Genomic DNA, 24,872 nt, shown 5'->3' on the forward strand with positions numbered 1-24,872 from the left:
TTTTGGGCTTTATTTTAGTTGTTGATTTATCATTTTACTGCCATGTGATCTGTATGTATTTGTTGCACCCCTCTTTCTGGTTTCGCATGTGGTCAACTTTTATAAATAACTCATTTGAACTTGAAAAGAATATGTGTCCTCTCATTGTTAAGTGAAGAGTTCTATATTGGTGTTTGAACTCAAACCTGTTGAATGGGTTATACATCTGTATATATATATATCCTATTTTTTTCCTATTTGACTTATCAATTTCTAAGAGAAGCATATTATGGTCTTCCATACTGGCCCTTTTAGTTTAAAGATGAGGAAATTGAGGCCCAATAAAGTAAGGTGACTTGCCTCAGATCCTAGAGCTAGTTAGGGGAGAGCTGGGGTAAGAACTCTTTTTATTTTCATTTATTTATTTATTTATTTATTTATTTATTTATTTATTTATTTTTTGAGATGAGGTCTCACTCTGTCACCCAGGTTGGAGTGTAGTGGCACAATCTCAGCACCCTACAACTTCTGCTTCCCAGGCTCAAGCGATCATCCCACCCCAACCCTTGAAAGCAGCTGGGACCACAGGCTTTCCACACCATCCCTGGCTAATTTTTTGTAGAGGCAGGGTTTTGCCATGTTCCCTATGTTGGTCTCAAACCCTGAGCTCAAGTGATCCACCCACCTCAGCCTCCCAAATTGCTGGGGTTACAAGTGTGAGCCACTACACCTGGCCAGACCTCAGGTATTTTTAAAATATTGACATCTGGGATATTCACACTAAAGAGAAAATCTAGTAATTTTTGTTTTGTTCATTTCACTTATAATAATACTCCCCGGCCGGGCGCGGTGGCTCAAGCCTGTAATCCCAGCACTTTGGGAGGCCGAGACGGGCGGATCACGAGGTCAGGAGATCAAGACCATCCTGGCTAACAGGGTGAAACCCCGTCTCTACTAAAAAATACAAAAAACTAGCTGGGTGAGGTGGCGGGCGCCTATAGTCCCAGCTACTCGGGAGGCTGAGGCAGGAGAATGGCGTAAACCCGGGAGGCGGAGCTTGCAGTGAGCCGAGATCCGGCCACTGCACTCCAGCCTGGGCGACAGAGCGAGACTCCGTCTCAAAAAAATAAAATAAAATAATAATAATAATAATACTCCCCATCAATTTGGTGTCATATTAGCCAGTGGAAAACTGAGGGCTGCTTTCATTATTCCCAATATGGTCTTAGACTGATACGCAAGTTATTTAAGTCTAACTATGGGAGAGTTATTTTTAATAGGTAAAGCACCTACCATGAACTCCCACATTATCCTCCACCCAATATCCCCTCTAAATCAAGGACAAGCACCCTCAGCCAGCATTTCAATGGGAAGAAATGATTCAGAAACACTAGTAGAACATCTCCTTCATCAATCTTTGACCTAGTTTATGTTGTGATACAAGATTGCTCCTATTTTTAGAACTTCCTTTCCAGAGAAACACACCTAAATATATTATTTTTAAGCATGTTTCAAGTAGATCCTGCCCAGACTTGGCCCTTCCTTTGTCATCAGCATAATGATTACACCTAGAGCTTATCAGATTTCAGCTACCATGCATTAATGGCCACCTGCTGCCCCTTGCTTACTTGACCCCTCACCTCTGTGCCCTAAAAGGGCATTGTGTAAGGATAATAAACACTCACTTTCAGGCAGACCAGAGCCAGATATGCCCATACTTCAGCATTGTAGTTGTTCAGTGCATTGGCTTCAGAGAGAGCATCCTCAGCCTCTGTGAGCTCCTCCAGCTTCGCAGAAAAATGAGACATGTGAGTTAGCTTAGCTGAAACCACTATGTCCCAATAATACTGGTGTACACGACCTATAACAATGGTTTTCAACTTTTTAATATTTTTAGCATCAGAACTCTTTTCTTCAAATGAAATCTTATGTGGTGGTTCAATATACGAACCAATTAAAAGTAGAAGAGCTCTGATTAAAAAGCCAGGTTGGGGATTCTGGAACCCTGCCTAGTAAGCTCTTAACTTATACCCCTTTCTTCCTTCCCTCTACAGCGGTCCCATCAGGACATCTATAAACCATGGAGCTTCAGGTGCAAGGTTGGAAATTCACAGGAACTCAGTCTCATGTGTGCATCATTCAGTGATTTCTCCACATACTGTGGGCCGTCAGATACATTTATAGCTTTTTAAATTTACATTGTGCATCCTTTTCCTGAGGTAAAAGTCTGATTTGCTTGAAATACTATTGTCCAGAAAGCTTCCTTTCCTCTAATATCAGTTATTAACAGCCCAATCCCGACCAATCAGTGCAGTATTCAGAGACTCTAGGGTGCACTCTGAGCTCTGGCTTCCTAACTGTGAGTTTGCTTTGTTGCTTTGTAAAACATTCCAAAAGGTTCTCCCTTCTCCAATGAAGTAGCTCTTCTCTTTTCTTTTCTTTTTTCTTTTCTCTTTTCTTTCCTCCCCTCTCCTCTCTTTCCTTTCCTCTCCTCTCTCTCCCCTCTCCCATTCCCCTCTCTTTTCTTTTTTCTTTTTCACCTCACCTCACCCCATCCTGCCCCACCTCACCTCACCTCTCCTCTTTGACAGAGTCTCGCTGTGCTGACCAGGCTGGAGTGCAATGGCATGATTTTGGCTCACTGCAACTTCTGCCTCCCAGGTTTAATCGATTCTCCTCCCTCAGCCTGCTGAGTAGCTAGAATTACAGATGCCTGCCACCACAGCCGGCTAATTTTTGTATTTTTAGTACAGATGGTGTTTCACCATGTTGGCCAGATGGTCTTAAATCCCTGGCCTCAAGTGATCTGCCCACCTTGGCCTCCCAAAGTGTTGGGATTACAGGTGTGAGCCACCGTGTCCAGCCCACTTTTTCTGCTTTAAAATAATTAAATAATGGGTTTCTAGGCTGAAGACAAGATTGGCCCACACTTTGAAGTCTCTGAGACATTGATTCATTATTTAATCAACCTACATTTGCCAAGGATTTGCTCTGTGTCAGGCAGTATGCTAGATGCTGGGAATAAAAAAATAAAATCCTGTAGTCCCAGGTACTCAGGAGGCTGAGGCAGGAGGATCAACCAAGCCCTGGAGGCAGGGATTGCAATGAGCTGAGATTAAGCCACTGTACACCAGCCTGGGTGACAGCAAGACCCTGTCTCAAGTAAATAAATAAAATACAATATCTGCCCTCAAAGAGCTCACTGACAGATGTGTGAAAAACAAAACACAGGCCGGGTGCGGTGGCTCATGCCTGTAATCCCAGCACTTTGGGAGGCTGCAGTGGGAGGATCACCTGAGGTTAGGAGTTCCAGACCAGCCTAGCCAACATGGTGAGACCCCGTCTCTCTAAAAACACAAAAATCAGCTGGGTGTGGTGGCACACACCTGTAATCCCAACTATTCAGGAGGCTGAGGCAGGAGAATCACTTGAACCCAGAAGGCGGAGGTTGCAGTGAGTCGAGATGATGCCACTGCACTCCAGCCTGGGTGACAGAGCTGTAAGAAGATACCAATACTATACTGTTAAGTAGAAAAAAGGTTACAAAGCAGTAAATATTTACATTTTATACATTAAAATTGCTTTCATATATATGAAAAAAAGACAGGAGGAAAATGCATTCAATGTTAACAGTGGTTATCATCAACTTGTGGAGTTATGGATACTTTAATGTTTTCTTCATATTTTGTATCTGTCTATTTCCTTTTAGAGATGAGGTTTTGCTCTGTCACCCAGGCTGGAGTGCAGTGGCACGATCATGGCTCACTGCAGCCTCTAACTTCTGTGTTCCCACCAAGCAATCCTCCCACCTCAGCCTCCCAAATATCTGGGACTAGAGGCACATGCCACCATGCCTGGTTAATTTTTAATGTTTTAGTAGAGATGTGGATCTTGCTCTGTTGCCCAGGTTGGTTTCTCTCAAACTCCTAGGTTCAAGAGATCCTTCTGCCTCAGCCTCCCAAAGTGCTGGAATTACAGGTGTGAGCCACTGCTCCTGGCTTCTTCTAAAGTTTCTATAATGAACACATATTATCTTTATGGTTGAAAAATAGCTATGAGGGGCTAAGTGAGGTGGCTCATGCCTGTAATCCCTGCACTTTGGGAGGCTAAGCCAGGTGGATCACTTGAGGTCAGGAGTTCAAAACCAGCCTGGCCAATATGGTGAAACCCCATCTCTACTAAAAATACAAAAATTAGCCTGGCATGGTGGTGGGCACCTATAATTCCAGCTACTCAGGTGGCTGAGGCAGGAGGATCACTTGAACACAGGTGGCGGAGATTGCAGTGAGCTGAGGTGACACCACTGCACCACTGCACTCTAGCCTGGGAGACAGAGCGAGACTCCCTCTTAAAAACATACACACATACATACATACATACATACATAAATGAGTAAGGTATTCAAAGAAAAGGAGAGGCATGGAATCAATAATACACCTGAAGAAATTACGCAGGAACAAGAGGATGTTTGCCTCTTTGAAGACTGGAGGAAATGAGGGAAGGTTAAGAGTTTTTAGGAGAAGCAGAGCAAAAGCTTCTACCAGAAGCTACAGCAACTCCTCCTCCATATTGAAGGGTCACAGTGCTTAGTAAGTGTCAGTTTCTTTAATTGACTTGAATAGATTCTTCATCTCCCATATCACCTTTTTCTTACAGATAATATCACAAAAGAGTGTCTATACCAAATAACATGAAATTTTTTTATTATATAGCTTCTTGGTTCAGGTTTTTCTGGGATTTTTTTAAAAGATCTTTTATTTTTCTAGTTAGAGTTAAGTGACCTTCAGTTCGCTGAACACCTGTGAAGAACAACTTCTCATTACAGCAGACAGCCCTGATTGCTATTACAAACTCCCAGGATGCTTGGAAGGCCAAGGAATCAAGGTCAGCTGTATGCACAGCCCTAGTCTCAAGCCTTCATCCTCTTACCCGATAGCAGGCGATTCCCAGTCCTAGCCAGGTAAGGCATGAAGGTGATCTCTTACAGGCTTGCATGTAGGTTTTCTTTGCCTTTTCATACTGTAGAAAGAAAGCACCACTAAGCTACTATTCCAGAAGCTTCAAACCCCGTATTGCTGGGATGATCATGGGATCTCTGATAGTTGCTCTCCAGAACAATCTAAGTCAAGCAAGACCTTTAATTGTACTTTTATGTCTACCTTAAGGGAGTTATTGCAAGAAGATTGGTGAGAGGAGATGGATAGATCACATGAAAGGGCAGACTTTCACTTGGAAGTAGTTCCAAAGATATTTATAGTCTCTGTAAGAGTTGAGGCAAGGAGTTACATTGAAAGCGGGGGCAACCATCATGATTATCTGAATTCCACCTCGACTTCATGGATTACCCTCTTTCACTTAAATGCAACATCATGTGGTGGCATGACAAACATACAATCTCTGGACTAAAAGGTGTACTTGATACAGCCTCATCATTCTGGAAATCTATTCCCTTTGTTGTAAAAGATCTTAGAATTTTAGAAAAACTCAAAAGACAAACTTTCAAAGGACATATCCCTGAAGGGACAATTTCTTGTCCTGTACCTCCAACATGAGATGCATCTACAGCTGAGCCTCAGCAAACAGCCTAAGACCTGCTTGCCCAGGGTCTGCCTAAGTCAGCAGTGCTCTGAAGATGCAGCTTTCAATGACATCAGAAAGAGAACTTTTCCTTATATACTTCACTACAGTGGGATAGGGATTTCTGTCAAGCCCTATGTGAGCTTTCCACTGCATCATACAGCATTGTAATTTCTTGTTGCTGTTGCTGTTTAATATTAAATAAAAAGACAACTGGGTGTTCTGACGGGAAAAATACAATAAAGTCAAAACAAAAGCAGGGGAGTCAAAAGGCCTTTGGCAGAATGTTAATTGTTATAGTGAGATGATGGGTCCATGGTGGTTCATTCTACTATTTTCTTTGCTTTGTATGTATTGAAATTTTCCATAAAAGGAAGGTTTGGTTTTTTTTTTTTCAAAGAACTCGGAATATTTCCCAAAATATGGGGAGGGGCTGCTTCCATGGTCAGGTCAGAGTGCCCTATGGAATGGGGTTAGCCTCAGCTAGATTAAATAGAACCCTTTGTGTTTAGGAGAAAGTTTGGAGATAAGTCCTTTTGAAGTCCATGACACCTTCTGCTAGGTAAGTCAAGCCAAGGACGTTTCTACTACTGAGAATACAATTTTAGCTAACATAACATTTACTGAGTTCTTAAGAACTGTTTAGTAGCATAATGGTTAAAATCACAAACTCTGGTTTCAGCCTGCCTGAGTTTGAATGCTGCTTCCACTAATTACTGGTTGTCTGATGTTGGGCAAGTCACTTTACCTTTGGATGTAAAAGTGTCATTATTATAATACTATTTTTAGTCCACACAGATGGATGTTAATGCTTGAATTACAATCAGGTCCCAGACCATGGGGTTACTCCCCATCCTCTACCCCTCACCTCTTTCTCTTCCAGATAGATGAGCCCCAGCCGCAGGAAGATGAAGTGCATCTCAGAAGCATCCACTACAAAGCTAATGGTTCGTTCATAGCATGCTTTGGCCTCAGAATGATTTCCACTCAGAAAATAGAGATGGCCCTTCAGGCCCCAGACATTGGGGTTCTGGGAAAGTGAAAAACAAGTAGTATATGGGATAAGGTAGCATTTAAAAGTACCTTGATGGTCTTTGTTTAACATTTACATTTAGATAGATAAAGTCCATTTCCTTTCTCTTCTCTTTTTCAGATCAAGTGTTTTCTTTTTCTAAGAGCACTCAGAAACATAACCATTTAATTGTACTGGGAGACATTTTTCTAGGTCTGCTCTCAGATTTCTTTCTTGCATTCTTCAAAGCCATTTTGGGTGTGGAGTAAATATTAAGAAAAACATTCAAGCATAACCCCAATACTGTTCACATGAGAAAATAGAAGAAATCTAGAAAAACTGAAATAAACACTATCAGCTAAATATATCCTTTTCTCTGCCCTTTGCAAAACTCATGATTACTTTATTTTTATTTTTTTGAGACGGAGTCTTGCACTGTCACCCAGGCTGGAGTGCAATGGTGCAATCTCCACTCACTGCAACCTCCGCCTCCCAGGTTCAAGCGATTCTCCTGCCTCACCCTCCCGAGTAACTGGGAGGCATCACCACCTTTAAATAAAGCCCCTTCTCCAGACTCAAGAGGCTTTAGCAAAAGTCATTACCAGGTAGTCCATTTGGGCTGCTTGTTGAAGGTATTCCTCTGCCTTGGCAAAGTCCTTCTTAAGAATGTGTGTCTGGGCCAGCACCAAGTAATATTCACAGCTGGGGCCTCCTTGAGGGCATAACAGCTCATGTGCAAGCACTCTGTGCACATACTGCAAGGAAAATCAGATTATAAGGAGCATATAAATGGCTGCATTGTATCTTTTCTGGTTGAAGGATTCTGCCTCTAATAATAAACAACTAGAAATGTATTACAGAATGAAATAATTATCCTCAACTTCAAAAGGTAAAGGGTGAATTACAAACATTCTGCACTTCATAGTTTCATTACCAGCTATTCACCTAGTCACCAAATGAAGACATTTCCAAGTGAATAACTTGCAATATTGTACAACTCTGGTCTTGTTAGTCATCATACTAGGTGAGTGTTAGACTGTATTTATTATGCAGCAGACAAAGGCACATCATCAACCACCCCATTTACAAAGGAGGTAACATTTTCAGGCAGTTGACATTGTAAGGAAACTTAAGTGAGGTAAAACTGCCTTTCTAACAATCTAGACTTGAAATCTTAGAAACATAAATGTGTGTTTTGGCTTACTGCAGCCTCCTGGCCTCAAAGCAATCCTCCTGCCTTGGCTTCTCAAAAGTGCTGGAATTATGCAGGTGAGCCACCATGCCTGGCCAAATCTTTGCTTTTTACACTTTATAAGACCTACAAATTTAACAAAGTTAGATACGCTTCTTAAGTCGAAGGTAAATCCTTCTTTTCATCTCCCACTGTTCCCATCTCAGTCTATAATGTAAAAAATTCTACATTACACTTATATCTTTTTAGGAGAATACTAGAGGGAACGCAGCTATTTTTTCTACCTGCTTTCTGGGTCTCTGACCCGGGGGTGCTAATGACTTATTTAGCTGTGGAAGAAGAGAGTCTGTTTCTATTTTGAGGAGGGTTAATATGTTAAAGGCTCCTGCTTAATATAGCTCAATCCCACCCAGTTGATAATTCTTGCCCTTTCTTGAGTTTGCCCGCCTTCGAGTAGGGCATGCACTTGGCAGGATCAAAACCAAACACTCTTGGCTCCTGTATCTTGCTCTCTCCTACTGCTTGCTCATGAATATACTTCTTGCTTCCCATGTGATAAGCAGACCACCTAGGATGCTCTTCCTCTCTGAGAGGAGACTTCAGTTCTTCAGCTGCTCTACCTGTGACTGCATGGGTAAGTCAATTGTGGGACCAGTTCCATTCTCCAGCCCAGTTTTACCAATAAAAATAAGCTAATATTTTTATTCTCCAATATAGTACTGTGTATGTTTCTACTTGGATCAAACCTAGAAGGGAAGAAGGGAAGGATTTGGCTTCTGTGAATCCCCAACACTCACAAAATGAATTCCCATAATAAAGTGATATCAGGCAACATATGCCTTAGAGTCTGATTTAGCTCTGTTGGTATTCTACAGGGAGCAGAACTTGCAGTGAGGTCTTCTGCTGCCATGTGCAAAGAGTGGTTCATGTTTGGATGTTCTTCCCGTTGGGCTTAAAGTATGCTCTCAAAAGCATGTTTGATTTCTGTTTCACAAATATCTAAGCTTGAAAGATACCATTATGGATAGAATAAGGAGTTTGCTAAAATCTTTCCATCTACTTGCCCTTTTCCAAATATTCTGACCTGCACAGCCTTGACTTTCATCAAGAAACGTATGGTCTCCATGAAGATGGTGGTAGTTTGAGAAACACCATAATAAAGGCCGGGATGCAGAAGAGCTGATGAATCTTGACATTTTGATGCGTCTGAAAACATTACATTAAAAGGATTGAAGATTGGATATAATAGAAAAAGTGTCAGAAATTCAGATACACTCGTCTGGGTGCAGTGGCTCATGCCTGTAATCCCAGCACTTTGGGAGGCCAAGGCAGGAGGATCATGAATGAGGTCAGGAGTTTGAGACCATCCTGGCCAACACAGTGAAACCCCATCTCTACTAAAAATACAAAGATTATCTGGGCATGGTGGCACGTGCCTGTAATCCCAGCTACTTGGGAGGCTGAGGCAGGAGAATTGCTTGAACCAAGAAGTCGGAGGTTGCAGTGAGCCAAGATCGCGCCACAGCACTGCAGCCTGGCGACAGAGCAAGACTCTATCTCAAAAAAAAAAAAAAAAAAAGAAAGAAATTCAGATACCTTCACGTAGCAGAGAGTCTTCTTATCTAATACATGAGAGGGATCATAATCTAGAAAGCAATTGACTGCTCTCTAGCAATGGTCCCCAAAAAGGAGAACTCAAAGGTTCTCAAGGTAAATCTACTTGTGGTTCCAAATGCAAGTACAACCAAATAAAAAGGTTTTAAAAAGTATTCAGATCTTCTTGAAGGTGAAACACAGTTTGTAGATGTTTTTTAAAAATGAAGAACTGTTAGGAAATCATAGGTCTGTAGTTGGCTACTTCTGTGAGCTAAATACAAAATCCTTGCTTACTGAGAGAGTTACACCATTGAGTTTGGATTTCAGAGCCTAGTTACCAACTTCAAACAAGTCAGCATTGCCATTTCATCATCATAAGAGTCTTCATGGCCGGGCGCGGTGGCTCAAGCCTGTAATCCCAGCACTTTGGGAGGCCGAGACGGGCGGATCACGAGGTCAGGAGATCGAGACCATCCTGGCTAATACGGTGAAACCCTGTCTCTACTTAAAAATACAAAAAAAAAAAAAAAACTAGCCGGGCGACGAGGCGGGCGCCTGTAGTCCCAGCTACTCGGGAGGCTGAGGCAGGAGAATGGCATAAACCCGGGAGGCGGAGCTTGCAGTGAGCTGAGATCCGGCCACTGCACTCCAGCCTGGGTGGCAGAGCAAGACTCCGTCTCAAAAAAAAAGAGTCTTCATTCTTGTCTAGCTTATGCCCCTCTTCCAAGTGGAAATCTTTATTTCTAGTTACCTTTCTTTGTTGGTATCTCCTTGATAAATGTGTTAGATGGTTTTTGGTTTATATTTGGATTCCAAGTTTGTGTAGTCAGAATGGGTTCTTGTGAATCAGACTGTAGTTTGGAGGATTCTTCAAGAAATTTGTCTAGAATAGATAATGCAGCTCCTGGTCCTAAACAGATTAAATTTTAATGAAAAATAAAACTTCTTACATTGGGTATTTAAAGGTTATTGTAAGAGACACATTTTGTAAAGTATAAGAAACATATTCCCTAAATATTTCATGAAGGACAGACTTGTTTGGTAGACTTGTTTATATTTTTGAATAATTTAAAGAGTACAAGCTAAACTGACAAAACAGTTTCTGTCACTGTGACCCCCCAGTACAACCGTGCTGCTAGTCCAAGTCATGATAATATCAAACAGATCCCTATTTTAAGTTATTTAAATAAATAAATCTTTTTATTTAAACATTTGCATACAGATCTTTGCAAGGATATGTTTGTTTCAGTTGGGTTAAGATCTAGGAGTGAAACTGCTGGCATGTGTTTGTATGTTTAAGCTTATTTCAAAACTTGGCAATTTTGTCCTCACTTTAGTAGCACATATACTAAAACTGGAACAGCACAGAGATTAGCGTGGCCCCTGCACAAGGGGATGACTCACAGATTTCTGAAGCAATCCACATTTTAAATGCATGTAACAAAATATCACTCCATAAATACATACAAACACTATATACCAATAAAAAAAATAAGGGGTTGGGGCCAGGTGTGGTGGCTCACGCCTGGAATCCCAACATTTTGGGAGGCCAGGCGGGTGGATCATGAGGTCAGGAGATCGAGACCATCCTAGCTAACACGGTGAAACCCCATCTCTACTAAAAATACAAAAAATTAGCCAAGCATGGTGGCAGGCACCTGTAGTCCCAGCTACTCGGGAGGCTGAGGCAGGAGAATGGCGTGAACCCAGGAGGCGGAGCTTGCAGTGAGCCCAGACTATGCCACTGCACTCCAGCCTGGGCAACAGAGCAAGACTCTGTCTCAAAAAAAATAAATAAATAAAAATAAGAGGTTGGGCAAGGTGACTCATGCCTGTGATCCCAGTACTTTGGGAGGCCAAGGTAAGAGGACAGCTTGAGCTCAGGAGTTCAAGACCAGCCTGAGAAACATGGTGAGACCTCATCTCTACTAAAACAAAAATTAGCCAGGTGTGGTGTTGCACACCTGTAGTCCCAGCCACTGTTGAAGGACTGAGGTGGGAGGACTGCTTGAGCCTTGGAGGTAGAAGTTGCAGTGAGCCATGATTTTGCCACTGCACTCTGGCCTGGGTAACACAGCGAGACTCTGTCTTTAAAAAAGAGAATAGAAAAGAAAAATAACCTTTAAAAATTGCCATTTATTGGAAGGCCATGTAAGTATATGAAAAAAAAAGAAAAACTTACCAGTTTTCTCAAGTGGTTGCACCATTTTGCATTCTCACCAGGAATGTTTGAGAGTTCCAGTTACTCCACATCCTTGTTATAAATTTATCTTATCAATCTTTTTAATTTTAGCTATCCCAGTGGTAAATGACATTTTCAAATGTGAAACTGAACTTACAACCTGCTTAAATATATTATCTTTTCTATATGTTGCTGAAATTGATTGGCTAATATTTAAGAATTATTGTGTCTAACCTGGTGTGGTGCCTCATGCCTATAATCCCAGCTATTTGGGAAGCTGAGGTGGGAGGATCACTTGAGGCTAGGAGATTGAGACCAGCCTGGGCAACATAACAAAACCTTGTCTCTTAAAAAAGAAAAATAATAATAAAATTAAATAAATAAAGAAGTACTGTATCCAGGCTTATGAAAGTTATTTGTATGTACTCTTCTTTCTTTGGGATGACTTTGTCTGGTTTTGATACCAGGGTGATTACTGTTCTCTTTTTCTCTATTTTTTGAACATGCGGTATGATTGGAATTATTTCTTCCTTAAATATTTAATAAAATACACTAATAAAGCCTTTTGGGCCTGAAGTTTTCTTTGTAAGAGGTTTTTATTACACATTTAACCTCCTGAGGAGATATAGGGCTATTCAGATTGTTTCTTCCTGAGTAAGCTTTGTTAGTTTATGTCTGTCAAGGTATTCATACATTTCATTTAGGTTGTTAAATTTGTTGGCATTAAGTTGTTAATAACTTCTCCTTATTATCTTTTTAATATTTATAAGATTTTCAGTGATATCCTCTCTCTCATTTGTGATATTGGTAATGTGACTTCTTTTTTTGCTGATCAGATTTATCTGTTTCATTGATCTTCTGAAAGAAACAGCTGTTGGTCTCATTGATTGTCTCTATTTTTGTCTGTTTTCTATTTCATTGATTTCTATTCTGGGCTATTATTTATTTCCTTTTACTTATTTTGGGTTTGACTGGATTTTCTTGTTCTAGCTTCTTAAGGTAGAATCTTAGATCATTGATTTTAGAGGTCTCTTATTTTCCAATATAAGCATTTATAGCTATAAACTTTTCTCTAGAAAATAATTTAGCTAATCCCACACACTTTGATTTGTTTTGCTATCATTACCATTAAGTTCAAACTATTTTCTTTTTTTTTTTTTTGAGACAGAGTCTCGCTCTGTTGCCCAGGCTGGAGTGCAGTGGCGTGATCTCTGCTCACTGCAAGCTCCGCCACCTCCCAAGTTCATGCCATTCTCCTGCCTCAGCCTCCTGAGAAGCTGGGACTACAGGTGCCCACCACCACATCTGGCTAATTTTTTTGTATTTTTAGTAGAGACGGGGCTTCACCATGTTCACCAGGATGGTCTCAATCTCCTGACCTCGTGATCCGCCTGCCTCTGCTTCCCAAAGTGCTGGGATTACAGGCGTGAGCCACCGCGCCCGACAAGTTCAAACTATTTTCTAATTTCCTTTGTGATTTATTCTTTGACCTGTGGGTTGATTATTTATTTATTTAGATCTGTATGTATTTATTTATTGAGACAGACTCTCACTGTCACCCAGGCTGGAGTGCAGTGGCACAATCACAGCTCACTGCAGCCTCGACCTCCCATGCTCACATGATCCTCCCATCTGAGCCTCTCTAGTAGCCAGGACTACAGACACGCCACCACACCTGGCTATATATATATATTTTTAATTTTTGTAGAGATGGAGTTTTGCCATTTTGTGCAGGCTGGTCTCGAACTCCTGGCCTCAAGTGATCTGCCTGCCTTGGTGACCTGTGGGTTATTTAGAAGTGCATATTTCCAAAAACTTGAAGTTATCCTATATGTCCAGTGATGAGATGGTAAATGTTTAACTGTTGGGTGTCAGGGGTGTGTGTGGAGCCTGGTTTGCTGATTTCCATGATGTAAATTTTCCTACCATGGCCAATATCAAGCTACCCATGTCATGTCATTGAATATAGAGTTTCAATCCCATTACTGGGTACATATCCAAAATAAAACAAATATTTCTACCAAAAGGACACATGTGCTTGCAATATTCACAATAGTAAAGACATGGAATCTAGCTAAGGTGCCCATCAGTGGTGATCTGGATAAAGAAAATGCAGTACATATACACCATGGAGTACTGTGCAGCACAAAAAAGAACAAAATCATGTCTTTTGCAGCAACATGGATGCAGCTGGAGGCCATTATCCTAAGCGAACTAATGCAGGAACAGAAAACCAAATACTGCAAGTTCTCACTTATAAATGGAAGCTAAACACTGGGTACTTGTGGACATACAGACATGATTCTAGCGAAAGAAAAGGTGGGGAAAAGGGGCTGACTGGGTTCTCCCCCAGCTCCTCCTAATGAAGAGAAAAAAAAGGCCAGGGATCCCCCAAAGCCAAATAAGCTCATGGATCAACTCATCCTTGCTGAGGCTGGGGAAGGCTGGAGAACGAAGCAGCCATGTGGATGGTCTGAGCCACATGCAGAGAGAAGGAGCAGAGGGGAGGATTGGGCAGCTGGCCTGGCTAGCTATCAGGGTGGAGAGGCGAGGCCAGGGCCAGCTTACCCTGAAAATCCCCCTCACACGTATCTAAAACTGCACGACTCATATTACACAGCTGCAAGAACACAATGATAAGATTCGGAGAAAGGAACGAACACGACAAAACATGAATGTCACACACACACACAAAACTATGCCAATATTGAACAGTCCCAGGCGGGCCACACCAAACCATGATGGATTCTACACTGGCTGAGAGACCTGAACGTATGGGACAAAACAACAGTCTGCTGCCAAAAGGACGTTAAAACAGGGTCTGCATGGGCCTCCCTGTAACTGGGATTACAGGCGTGCACCACCACACTTGGCTAATTTTTTAATTTTCAGTAGAGACGGGGTTTCACCATGTTGACCAGGCTGGTCTTGAACTCCTGACCTCAGGTGATCTGCCTCTCTCGGCCTCCCAAAGTGCTGGGATTACAGGTATGAGCCACTGTGCCCAGGTAATAAGTTATATTTTTATTTTCATTCAGTTCAATATATTTTCAAATTTCCCTGTGACTTCATCTTTCATTAGAGGAATATTTAGTAATGTATTGATCATTTCTAAGTGTTTAGAAATTTTCCTGTTATCTTTCTTTCTTTTTCTTTTTTTTGAGACAGAGTCTTGCTCTGTTGCCCAGGCTGTAGTGCAGTGGCCCAATCTCGGCTCACTGCAACCTCTGTCTCCGCTGTCCAAGCGATTCTCCTGTTTCAGCCTCCCAAGTAGCTCAGATTACAGGCATGCACCACCACACCCAGCTAATTTTTGTATTTTTAGTAGAGGCAGGGTTTCGCCATGTTGGCCAGGCTGGTCTCAAAACTACTGACTTCAAGTGATTTGTCAGCCTTGGCTTCCCAAAGTGCTGGGATTATAGGAGTGAGCCAAGAGCCACCACACCTGGCCAGATTTTCCTGTTATCTTTCTATTGATATGACATAGGGGTGAGACACACCCAAATGTAAGTATGAATTTGTCTGCATCTCCCTTCGCTCTGATAGTTTTTGCTTCATTATCTTGCAAAGCTGTGTTGTTTAGTGTAAACACACTTAGAACTGATATGTCTCCTTGGTGAATTAACCCTGTTATTGTTATTTAATGTTTCTCTTTGTCTCAACTGATTTTCTTTGCTCTGGAGTCTTCTTTGTCTAATATTAACACAGCTACTCCAGCTTACTCTTATTGGTTCATAAGCTCTTATTGTTTATCCTTTCATGCTTAATTTATCTACATTACTGTTTGAGGATTTTTGGGGACAGGGTCTCACTATGTTTTCCAGGGTGGTCTCAAACTCCTGGCCTCAAGCAATCCTCCCACCTCAGCCTCCCAAAGCACTGGGATTACAAGCATGAGCCACTACACTCAGCCTATATCATTAGATTTGAAATGAGGTTCCTGTACACAACATATAGTTGAGGTTTTTAAAATTGCTATTTAAAGCCAGTCTCTGTCTCAATTTGTATGTTTAGACAATTTCCATTGAATGTAATTATGTTAGTTTCCTATTGCTGCTGTAATAAATTACTACAAACTTAGTAGCTCAAAACAACACAAACATATTATCTTATAGTTCTCAAGGCCAGAAGTCTGAAATCAGTTTCACTGGATTAAGGTCAAGATTTGGCAGGGCTAGCTCCTTCTGGAGGTTCTAAGGGAGACTTTATTTCCTTGTCTTTTCAGCTTGTAGAGGCTACCTATATACCTTGGTTTGTAGCCCCTTTCCTCCAACTTCAAAGCCAGACGCATAGCATCTTCAAGTATCTTTCTCTGGCCCTCTGATTCTGTTATCACATTGTCTTTTTTTTGTCTGTGACTTCTCTCACATCTCTCATATAAGGACCTTTGTGATTACATTGGACCTACCCAGACAATCCAAGATAATCTCTCCATTTCAAGATTCTTGACCACATTTGCAAAGTCTCTTTTGCTATATAAGGTAATATTCCCTGGTCCCAGGGATTAGGACATGAACATCTTTTGAGGAGCCATTGTTCAGCCTACCATAGTATTTATTTATGTTAGGGTTTAAGTTTGTCATTTTATTATCTGTTTCCTATTTGTTCTCTCTGCTTTTTATTCTATTATTTTCCTTTTTCTGCCTTCTGTGAATTATGTGAACATTTTTTAGTATCCCATTTTGACTTATCTACAGTGTATTAGAGTATATCTGTCAGGCCTCTGAGCCCAAGCTAATCCATCATTCCCCCAGTGACCTGCACGTATACATCCAGATGGCCTGAAGTAACTGAAGATCCACAAAAGAAGTGAAAATAGCCTTAACTGATGACATTCCACCATTGTGATTTGTTTCTGCCCCACCCTAACTGATCAATGTACTTTGTAATCTCCCCTACCCTTAAGAGGGTTCTTTATAATTCTCCCCACCCTTGAGAATGAACTTCGTGAGATCCACCCCCTCTCCCCAAAACATTGCTCTAAACTTCGCCGCCTACCCCAAAACCTATAAGAACCAATGATAATCCCACCACCCTTTGCTGACTCCTTTTTCAGACTCAGCCCGCTTGTACCCAGGTGAAATAAACAGCCATGTTGCTCACACAAAGCCTGTTTGGTGGTCTCTTCACATGGACGTGTGAAACATTTGGTGCCGAAGACCGGGTCAGTGGGACTCCTTCAGGAGACCAGTCCGCTGTCCTCATCTTCACTCGGTGAAGAGATCCACCTATGACCTCCGGTCCTCAGACCAACCAGCCCAAGGAACATCTCACCAATTTTAAATCGGGTAAGCCACCTCTTTTTACTCTTCTCCAACCTCTCTCAGTATCCCTCAACCTCTTTCTCCTTTCAATCCTGGTGCCACCCTTCAATCTCTCTCTTCTGTTAATTTAAATTCCTTTCATTTTCTGGTAGAGACAAAGGAGACACGTTTTATCCGTGGACCCAAAACTCCGGCGCCAGTCACGGATTCGGGAAGGCAGCCTTCCCTTGGTGTTAAATCATTGCGGGACACCTCTCTGATTATTCACCCATGTTCCATTGGTGTCTGATCTCCACGGGGACGCCTGCCTTGATCATTCACCCACGTTCCGTTGGTGGCAAGTCAATTGCGGGGACGCCTGCTTTGGCTGCTCATCCACGTTGCAGCCCAGGGCTGCTCCCCACCCTCTTCTCTGTGTCTCTACCCTTCTGTTTAAACTTGCGTCCTTCACTATGGGCAACCTTCCACCCGCCATTCCTCCTTCTTCTCCCTTACCCTGTGTTCTTAAGAACTTAAAACCTCTTCAACTCTTGCCTGACCTAAAATCTAAGCATCTTATTTTGTTCTGCAATACCGTTTGGCCCCAGCACAAACTCGACAGTTGTTCCAAGTGGCCAGAAAATGGCACTTTCAATTTGTCTATACCAAACTGTTTTGCCTATCCACCCTGTGGTGCCCAACCCATGCACTCTTTTGTCCTCAATACCTTCCTCCACAACTCACTATTCCATTCTTGATCTGAAAGATGCTTTTTTCACTATTTCCTGCACCCCTCGTCCCGGCCTCTCTTTGCTTTCACTTGGAGAATGACCCTTGCACCCATCAGGCTCAGCAAATTACCTGGGCTGTACTGCCGCAAGGCTTCATGGACAGCCCCCATTACTTCAGTCAAGCCCAAATTTCTTCCTCATCCATTACCTAGCTTGACATAATTCTTCATGAAAACACACGTGCTCTCCCTGCTGACTGTGTCCGGCGCATCTCCCAAACTCGAACCCCTTCTACAAAACAACGGAATTTAAATCTTAATTACCATAGAAGGTTGACCAGACCCAGGAGAAGCTCCCTTCAGGACAGGATGATAGATGGTTCCTCCCAGGTGATTGAGAAAAAAGCCCAATGGGTATCTAGTAATTGATATGGAGACTCTTGTGGAAGCAGAGTTAAAAAATTGCCTAATGATTGGTCTCCTCAAATGTGCGAGCTGTTTGCATTCAGCCAAGCCTTAGAGCACTTAGAGAATCAAAAGACTATCTCCATCCTGACTCAGAAGGTTAGCTACACTCTCTCTGAAATGAATTTGCATAAGAACTGTTGTTTATAGGAATGCATCTTGATGGGGCAGCTGGTTTGTTATGAAATAGGAGCCCAGTTCAGCTCTAGGAGTCACCCCTGAGTGCACAGACAATATTGGGCACGCTGGTAAAGGACCACCAGAATCCAGCAGCCCAGACCCCTTTCTTTGTGGTCAAGGTGGGAAAACAGGTGCAGGATTGCTACATCGGGAAGCGTAACTAATCCGCCGATAAGCAGAGGTCCATGGGTGATTACGCACCCTGGAAAGGAACTCACCCCTGAGCGCAAAGGCAATGTTGGGCACGCTGGTAAAGGACCACTAGAATCCAGCAGCCTGGATCCCTTTTTTTGTGGTTAAGAGAGGTGGGAAAACAGGTGCAGGACTGCTACATCGGTGAGCATAACTAATCCGATAACCAGAGGTCCATGGGTGGTTACGCACCCTGGAAAGGAATAAGCATTAGGACCACAGAGGACGCTCTATGGCTAATGCTCATCGGAAAATGACTAGGGGGTGCTGGCATCCCTATGTTCTTTTTTCAGATGGGAAATGTTCCCCCCAAGGCAAAAACGCCCCTAAGATGTATTCTGGAGAATTGGGACCAACTTGACCCTCAGATGCTAAGAAAGAAGTGACTTATATTCTTCTGCAGTACCGCCTGGCCACAATATCCTCTTCAAGGGGGAGAAACCTGGCCACCTGAGGGAAGTATAAATTATAACACCATCTTACAGTTATATCTCTTTTGTAGAAAAGAAGACAAATGGAGTGAAGTGCCATATGTACAAACTTTCTTTTCATTAAGAGAAAATTCACAATTATGTAAAAAGTGTGATTTATGCCCTACAGGAAGCCCTCAGAGTCTACCTCCCTTCCCCAGTGCCCCCCGACTCCTTCCCCAACTAATAAGGACCCCTCTTCAACCCATTCGGTCAAAAAGGGGTTAACAATGAGGGGATAGACAAAGGGGTAAACAATGAACCAGAGTTCCAATATTCCCCGATTATGCCCCCTCCAAGCAGTGGGAGGAGGAGAATTTGGCCCAGCCAGAGTGCACATACGGTTTTCTCTCTTATACTTAAAGCAAATTAAAATAGACCTAGGTAAATACTCAGATAACCCTGATGGACTCTTTTCCTTCCTATGCATGGTTAGGTATTTCCACCTTTGGATACCTAGTTTTACCATCCTGACTAAACCATTATGTAAACTCACAAAAGCAAACCTAGCTGACCCCATAGATCCTAAATCCTTTCCCCACTCTTCTTTCTGTTCCTTAAAAACAGCCCTTGAAGCTGCCCCTTTTCATTACACATAGCCAAAGTGCAGGGCTGTGTGGTTGAAGTTCTTACACAACAGCCAGGACCGTGCCCTGTAGCCTTTCTGTCCAAACAACTTGATCTTACTGTTTTAGCCTAGCCCTCATGTCTGCATGTGGTGGCTGCTGCCGCCCTAATACTTTAGAGACCCTCAAAATCACAAACTATGCTCAACTCACTCTCTACAGTTCTCATAACTTCCTCACACCTGACACATATACTTTCTGCTCCCCGGCTCCTTCAGCTATACTCAATCTTTGTTGAGTCTCCCACAATTACCATTGTTCCTGGCCTGGGCTTCAATCCAGCCTCCCACATTATTCCTGATACCACACCTGACTTCCATGACTGTATCTCTCTGATCCACCTGGCATTGACTCCATTTCCCCATATTTCCTTCTTTCCTGTTCCTCACCTGATCACACTTGGTTTATTGATGGCAGTTCCACCAGGCCTAATCGCCACATACCAGCAAAGGCAGGCTATGCTATAATATCTTCCACATCTACCATTGAGGCTACTGCTCTATGCCCCTCCACTATCTCTCAACAAGCCAAACTCATTGCCTTAATTCGGGCCCCCACTCTTGTAAAAGGACTACGCGTCAATATTTATACTGACCCCATATCCTGCACCACCATGCTGTTTTATGGGCTGAAAGGTTTCCTCACTTCGAAAGGGTCCTCCATCATTAATGCCTCTTTAATAAAAACTCTTCTCCAGGCCGCTTTACTTCCAAAGGTCCATACACAGCAAGGGCCATCAAAAGGCATCAGATCCCATCTCTCAGGGCAACGCTTATGCTGATAAGGTAGCTAAAAAAGCAGCTAGCATTCCAACTTCTATCCCTCATGGCAGTTTTTCTCCTTCTCATCCAGCCACTCCCACCTACTCCCCCGCTGAAACTTCCACCTATCTCTTCCCATACAAGGCAAATGGTTCTTGGGCCAAGGAAAATATCTCCTTCCATTCTATTCTGTCATCATTTCATAACCTCTTCCATGTAGGTTACAAGCTGGTAGCCTGCCTCTTAGAACCTCTCATTTCCTTTCCATTGTGGAAATCTGTCCTCAAGGAAATCACTTCTCAGTGTTCCATCGGCTATTCTACTACTCCTCAGGGATTATTCAGGCCCCCTCCCTTCCCTACACATCAAGCTCGGGGATTTGCCCCTGCCCAGGACTCGCAAATTGGTTCTACTCACATGCCCAGAGTCAGGAAACTAAAATACTTGGTCTGGGTAACACTTTCACTGGATAGGTAGAGGCCTTTCCCACAGGGTCTGAGAAGGCCATCGTGGTCATTTCTTCCCTTCTGTCAGACATAATTCCTTGGTTTGGCCTTCCCACCTCTATACAGTCAGATAATGGACTGGCCTTTATTAGTCAAATCACCCAAGCAGTTTCTCAGGCTCTTGGTATTTAGTGGCCCCTGGTTTCCCAAGCAGTTTCTCAGGCTCTTGGTATTTAGTGGCCCCTGGTTTTACCTCAAACTGCCACCCTTAAGTCTCTCTTTAAGTGGATAGAAGATCTTCAGTAACAAAGTACACTCCAATACTTTCACCCTGATGAAGTCCTATTCTTTACTTTTTTTTTTTTTTTTTTTTGAGATGCAGTCTCACTCTGTCACCCAGGCTGGAGTGCAATGGCCCAATCTTGGCTCGCTGCAAGCTCCGCCTCCCAGGTTCACACCATTCTCCTGCCTCAGCCTCCTGAGTAGCTGGGACTACAGGCGCCCACCACCATGCCCAGCTAATTTTTTGTATTTTTAGTAGAGACGGGGTTTCACCGTGTTAGCCAGGATGGTCTCGATCTCCTGACCTCGTGATTCGCCTGCCTCGGCCTCCTAGAGTGCTAGGATTACAGGCGTGAGCCACCGTGCCCAGCTATTCTTTACTTTTATACTTACCCTTATTCTCATTCCTATTCTTATGCCACCATCTACCTCTCCCCAGCTATCTTCACCACACTATCAATCTCAGTTACTCTCTCCTAGCCGTTTCTAATCCTTTAACAAACAATTGCTGGCTTTGCATTTCTCTTTCCTCCAAAATCATTGAGGCCTCGACTTACTTACTGCTAAAAAAAGAGGACTCTGTATATTTTTAAATGAAGAGTGTTGTTTTTACCTAAATCAATCTGGCCTGGTATATGACAACATTAAACAAACAAACAAACAAACAACTCAAGGATTGAGCCCAAAAACTCGCCAACCAAGCAAATAATTACATTGAACCCCCTTTGACACTCTGTAATTAGATGTCCTGGGTACTCCGAATTCTCAGTCCTTTAATACCTGTTTTTCTCCTTATTCGGACCTTGTCTTTTGTTTAGTTTTTCAATTCATACAAAAACCGCATCCAGGCCATCACCAATAATTCTATATGACAAATGCTCCTTCTAACAACCCCACAATATCACTCCTTAACCTCAAAATCTTCAGTTGAATCTCTCCCACTGTAGGTTCTCACGCCGCCCCTAATCCCGCTCGAAGCAGCCCTGAGAAACATCGCCCATTATCTCTCCATACCACCCCCAAAAATGTTCGCTGCCCCAACACTTTACCACTATTTTGTTTTTTCTTATTAATATAAGAAGACAGGAATGTCGGGCCTCTGAGCCCAAGCTAATCCATCATACCCCCAGTGACCTGCACGTATACATCCAGATGGCCTGAAGTAACTGAAGATCCACAGAAGTGAAAATAGCCTTAACTGATGACATTCCACCATTGTGATTTGTTTCTGCCCCACCCTAACTGATCAATGTATTTTGTAATCTCCCCTACTCTTAAGAGGGTTCTTTATAATTCTCCCTACCCTTGAGAATGTACTTTGTGAGATCCACCCCGCCCCCAAAACATTGCTCTTAACTTCACTGCCTAACCCAAAACCTGTAAGAACCAATGATAATCCCACCACCCTTTGCTGACTCCTTTTTCGGACTCAGCCCACTTGCACCCGGGTGAAACAAACAGCCATGTTTCTCACACAAAGCCTGTTTGGTGATCTCCTTACACAGACACGTGAAACAATATCTAATTGCGGTTTGTTTTTTAGTGGTTCCTGTTAAGACAGAGCTGCAAACTATAGCCTATGGGCCATATCTGGCCTGCCACCTATATGTATAAAAAAAAGTTGTTTTGGGACACAATCACATCCATTTTTAAATGCATTATCTATGACTGCTTTCACACTACCATAGCAGAGTTGATTACTTATGACAGAGACCAGATGGCCCACTTTCAAATTACTGTTTTAAAAAATATTTTATACTTGCACCTTGTAAGAGAGTTTGCCACACCACTTCACGCTGCTTCCATTACTGCAAATAGAACATTAGTCTTATAAATGTGACTTCTGCTGATAGAATGGAAACTAAATTACAAGAGGTAGGTAAATAAGATATATAAGAAACTGAGACAAATTAAATGGAACACATGTACATTGCTCCATTAGTGATATATGGAAGTAGAGAAATACAATATTAGGTTAAATGAACGCAGACAAGAGATTGGGCTATTTTGAATTACCAACAGAAGAATGTGTTGGACATGGGCTATGAGTCTAGATGAAGAAGATGGAGACTTCTGGTTAAACAGGGTAGATAGGTTACATATATATATTTCCTTATTCTTATTTCGAAAATCTCACTAAAATGAGAATTTAAAATGTATAAAACTACAAAGATGAAGAAAACAGAAGAGGAAAAATCAACTACAAGAAATATCAAAAAACCTTTGAAGGATAGAAAAGTAGATGGGAAGGACTTCTGCTTGTGGCAATTATTGACTGGGTCATTCAGACCAATTTCCCACTGAGGGCAACCAGAAAAGGTGAAAAAATATATGTTTTAAAAACATGCTTGAATGTACCAGAGAGCTAACCAGATAGACTCTCTAAGCTCAAATCTAGGAAATGCAGAAACCCAGGGTTTCAGCTCATCATTTGAAACTATACTTTTTTTTTCTTTTTGAGATGGAGTCTCACTCTGTTGCTGAGGCTGGAGTGCAGTGACACTGTGTTGGCTCACTGCAACCTCCATCTCCTGGGTTCAAGCAATTCTGCCTCAGACTCCCAAGTATCTGGGATTACAGGCGCCCACCACCATGCCTGGCTAGTTTTTATATTTTTAGTAGAGATGGGGTTTCCCCCTGTTGGCCAGTCTGGTATCGAACTCCTGACCTCAGGTGATCCACCCATCTCAGCCTCCGAAAGTGCTGGGATTACAGGCATGAGCCACTGTGCCCGGCCTGAAACTATATTTTCTTCCAGGGGTATATGAGTCTCAAGGGTGAGACTGGGAGTCTGGCAGGCTCCACTTTACTTTTGACTGACTCTCAAGGATGTGTACGGTAGACACTGGTAGACAATGACCACCAAAAGGAATTTGAGTTGAGACACCAAAGAGCTACACTCTAAAGGATGAAACTGAAATAGGCCTTCACAGGAATTATAAGTCATCTTCAAATCCTCTTGATCCCTCAAACTGAATTAGTTTACCAACAGAGTGTCCTATATATGATTTAAAAATAACCAGACACACAAGGATACCTGACAATATGAACCAAAACAAATAAAAAGGAGAGAAAATATAAATAGTGCCACAGGAGATGGGGACACAAACTTTACAGTTGCCAAGGCCAGCTTGGTTGTGGAGACCCTAACCCAGCGGCACTAGACGAATTAAAGACACACACACACAGAAATATAGAGTATGGAGTGGGAAATTCGGGCTGACAGCCTTCAGAGTTGAGAGCCTTGAACAGAGTTTTACCCACATATATATTGACAGCAAGCCAGTGATAAGCATTGTTTCTATAGATTATGCATTCACTAAAAGTATGCCTTAGGGGAAATAAAGGCATGGGCTCTGGCTAGTTATCTGCAGCAGAAACATGTCCTTAAGGCACAGATCACTCATGCTATTGTTTGTAGTTTAAAAATGCCTTAAGCGGTTTTCTGCCTTGGGTGGGCCAGGTGTTCCTTGCCCTCATTCTGGTAAACCCACAGCCTTCAGGGTGGGGTATCATGGCCATTACAAACATTTCACAGTGCTGCAGAGATTTTGTTTATGGCCAGTTTTGGGGCCAGATTATGGCCTGATTTGGAGGCCTGTTCCCAACAATAGTCACTGTGATCAAGAAGATAAAGGTCAGATTAAGAATTTAGGCCGGTCGCGGTGGCTCAACCCTGTAATCCCAGCACTTTGGGAGGCCGAGATGGGCGGATCACGAGGTCAGAAGATCGAGACCACCCTGGCCAACACGGTGAAACCCCGTCTCTACTAAAAAATACAAAAAGCTAGCCGGGCGAGGTGGCGGGCACCTGTAGTCCCAGCTACTCGGGAGGCTGAGGCAGGAGAATGGCGTAAACCCGGGAGGCGGAGCTTGCAGTGAGCTGAGATCTGGCCACTGGACTCCAGCCTGGGCGACAGAGCGAGACTCCGTCTCAAA

At 42.7% G+C, this 24,872-nt stretch overlaps 1 protein-coding gene and 1 non-coding gene across 4 annotated transcripts in view; one reads left to right on the top strand and one right to left on the bottom strand.

Moving 5' to 3' along the window:
• Positions 1-24,872, bottom strand: part of CFAP70 (cilia and flagella associated protein 70) — a 109,258-nt gene that overhangs the window by 15,141 nt on the left and 69,245 nt on the right. For all 3 annotated transcript variants that reach the window (XM_033209598.1, XM_033209597.1, XM_033209599.1), the window contains 6 exons: positions 10,108-10,266; positions 8,845-8,966; positions 7,171-7,323; positions 6,425-6,586; positions 4,909-4,998; positions 1,665-1,766 (listed from right to left, as the gene is read on the bottom strand). In XM_033209598.1, coding sequence (XP_033065489.1) covers positions 1,665-1,766; positions 4,909-4,998; positions 6,425-6,586; positions 7,171-7,323; positions 8,845-8,966; positions 10,108-10,266 — 788 coding nt within the window. The remainder of the gene's footprint in view (positions 1-1,664; positions 1,767-4,908; positions 4,999-6,424; positions 6,587-7,170; positions 7,324-8,844; positions 8,967-10,107; positions 10,267-24,872) is intronic.
• Positions 10,681-10,786, top strand: LOC117082884. Its single transcript, XR_004436812.1, has one exon. It is a non-coding gene; the product is annotated as a U6 spliceosomal RNA (small nuclear RNA).

Source organism: Trachypithecus francoisi, unplaced genomic scaffold, assembly GCF_009764315.1.
Source record: "Trachypithecus francoisi isolate TF-2019V2 unplaced genomic scaffold, Tfra_2.0 Lachesis_group9, whole genome shotgun sequence".
Classification (NCBI taxonomy): domain Eukaryota; kingdom Metazoa; phylum Chordata; class Mammalia; order Primates; family Cercopithecidae; genus Trachypithecus; species Trachypithecus francoisi.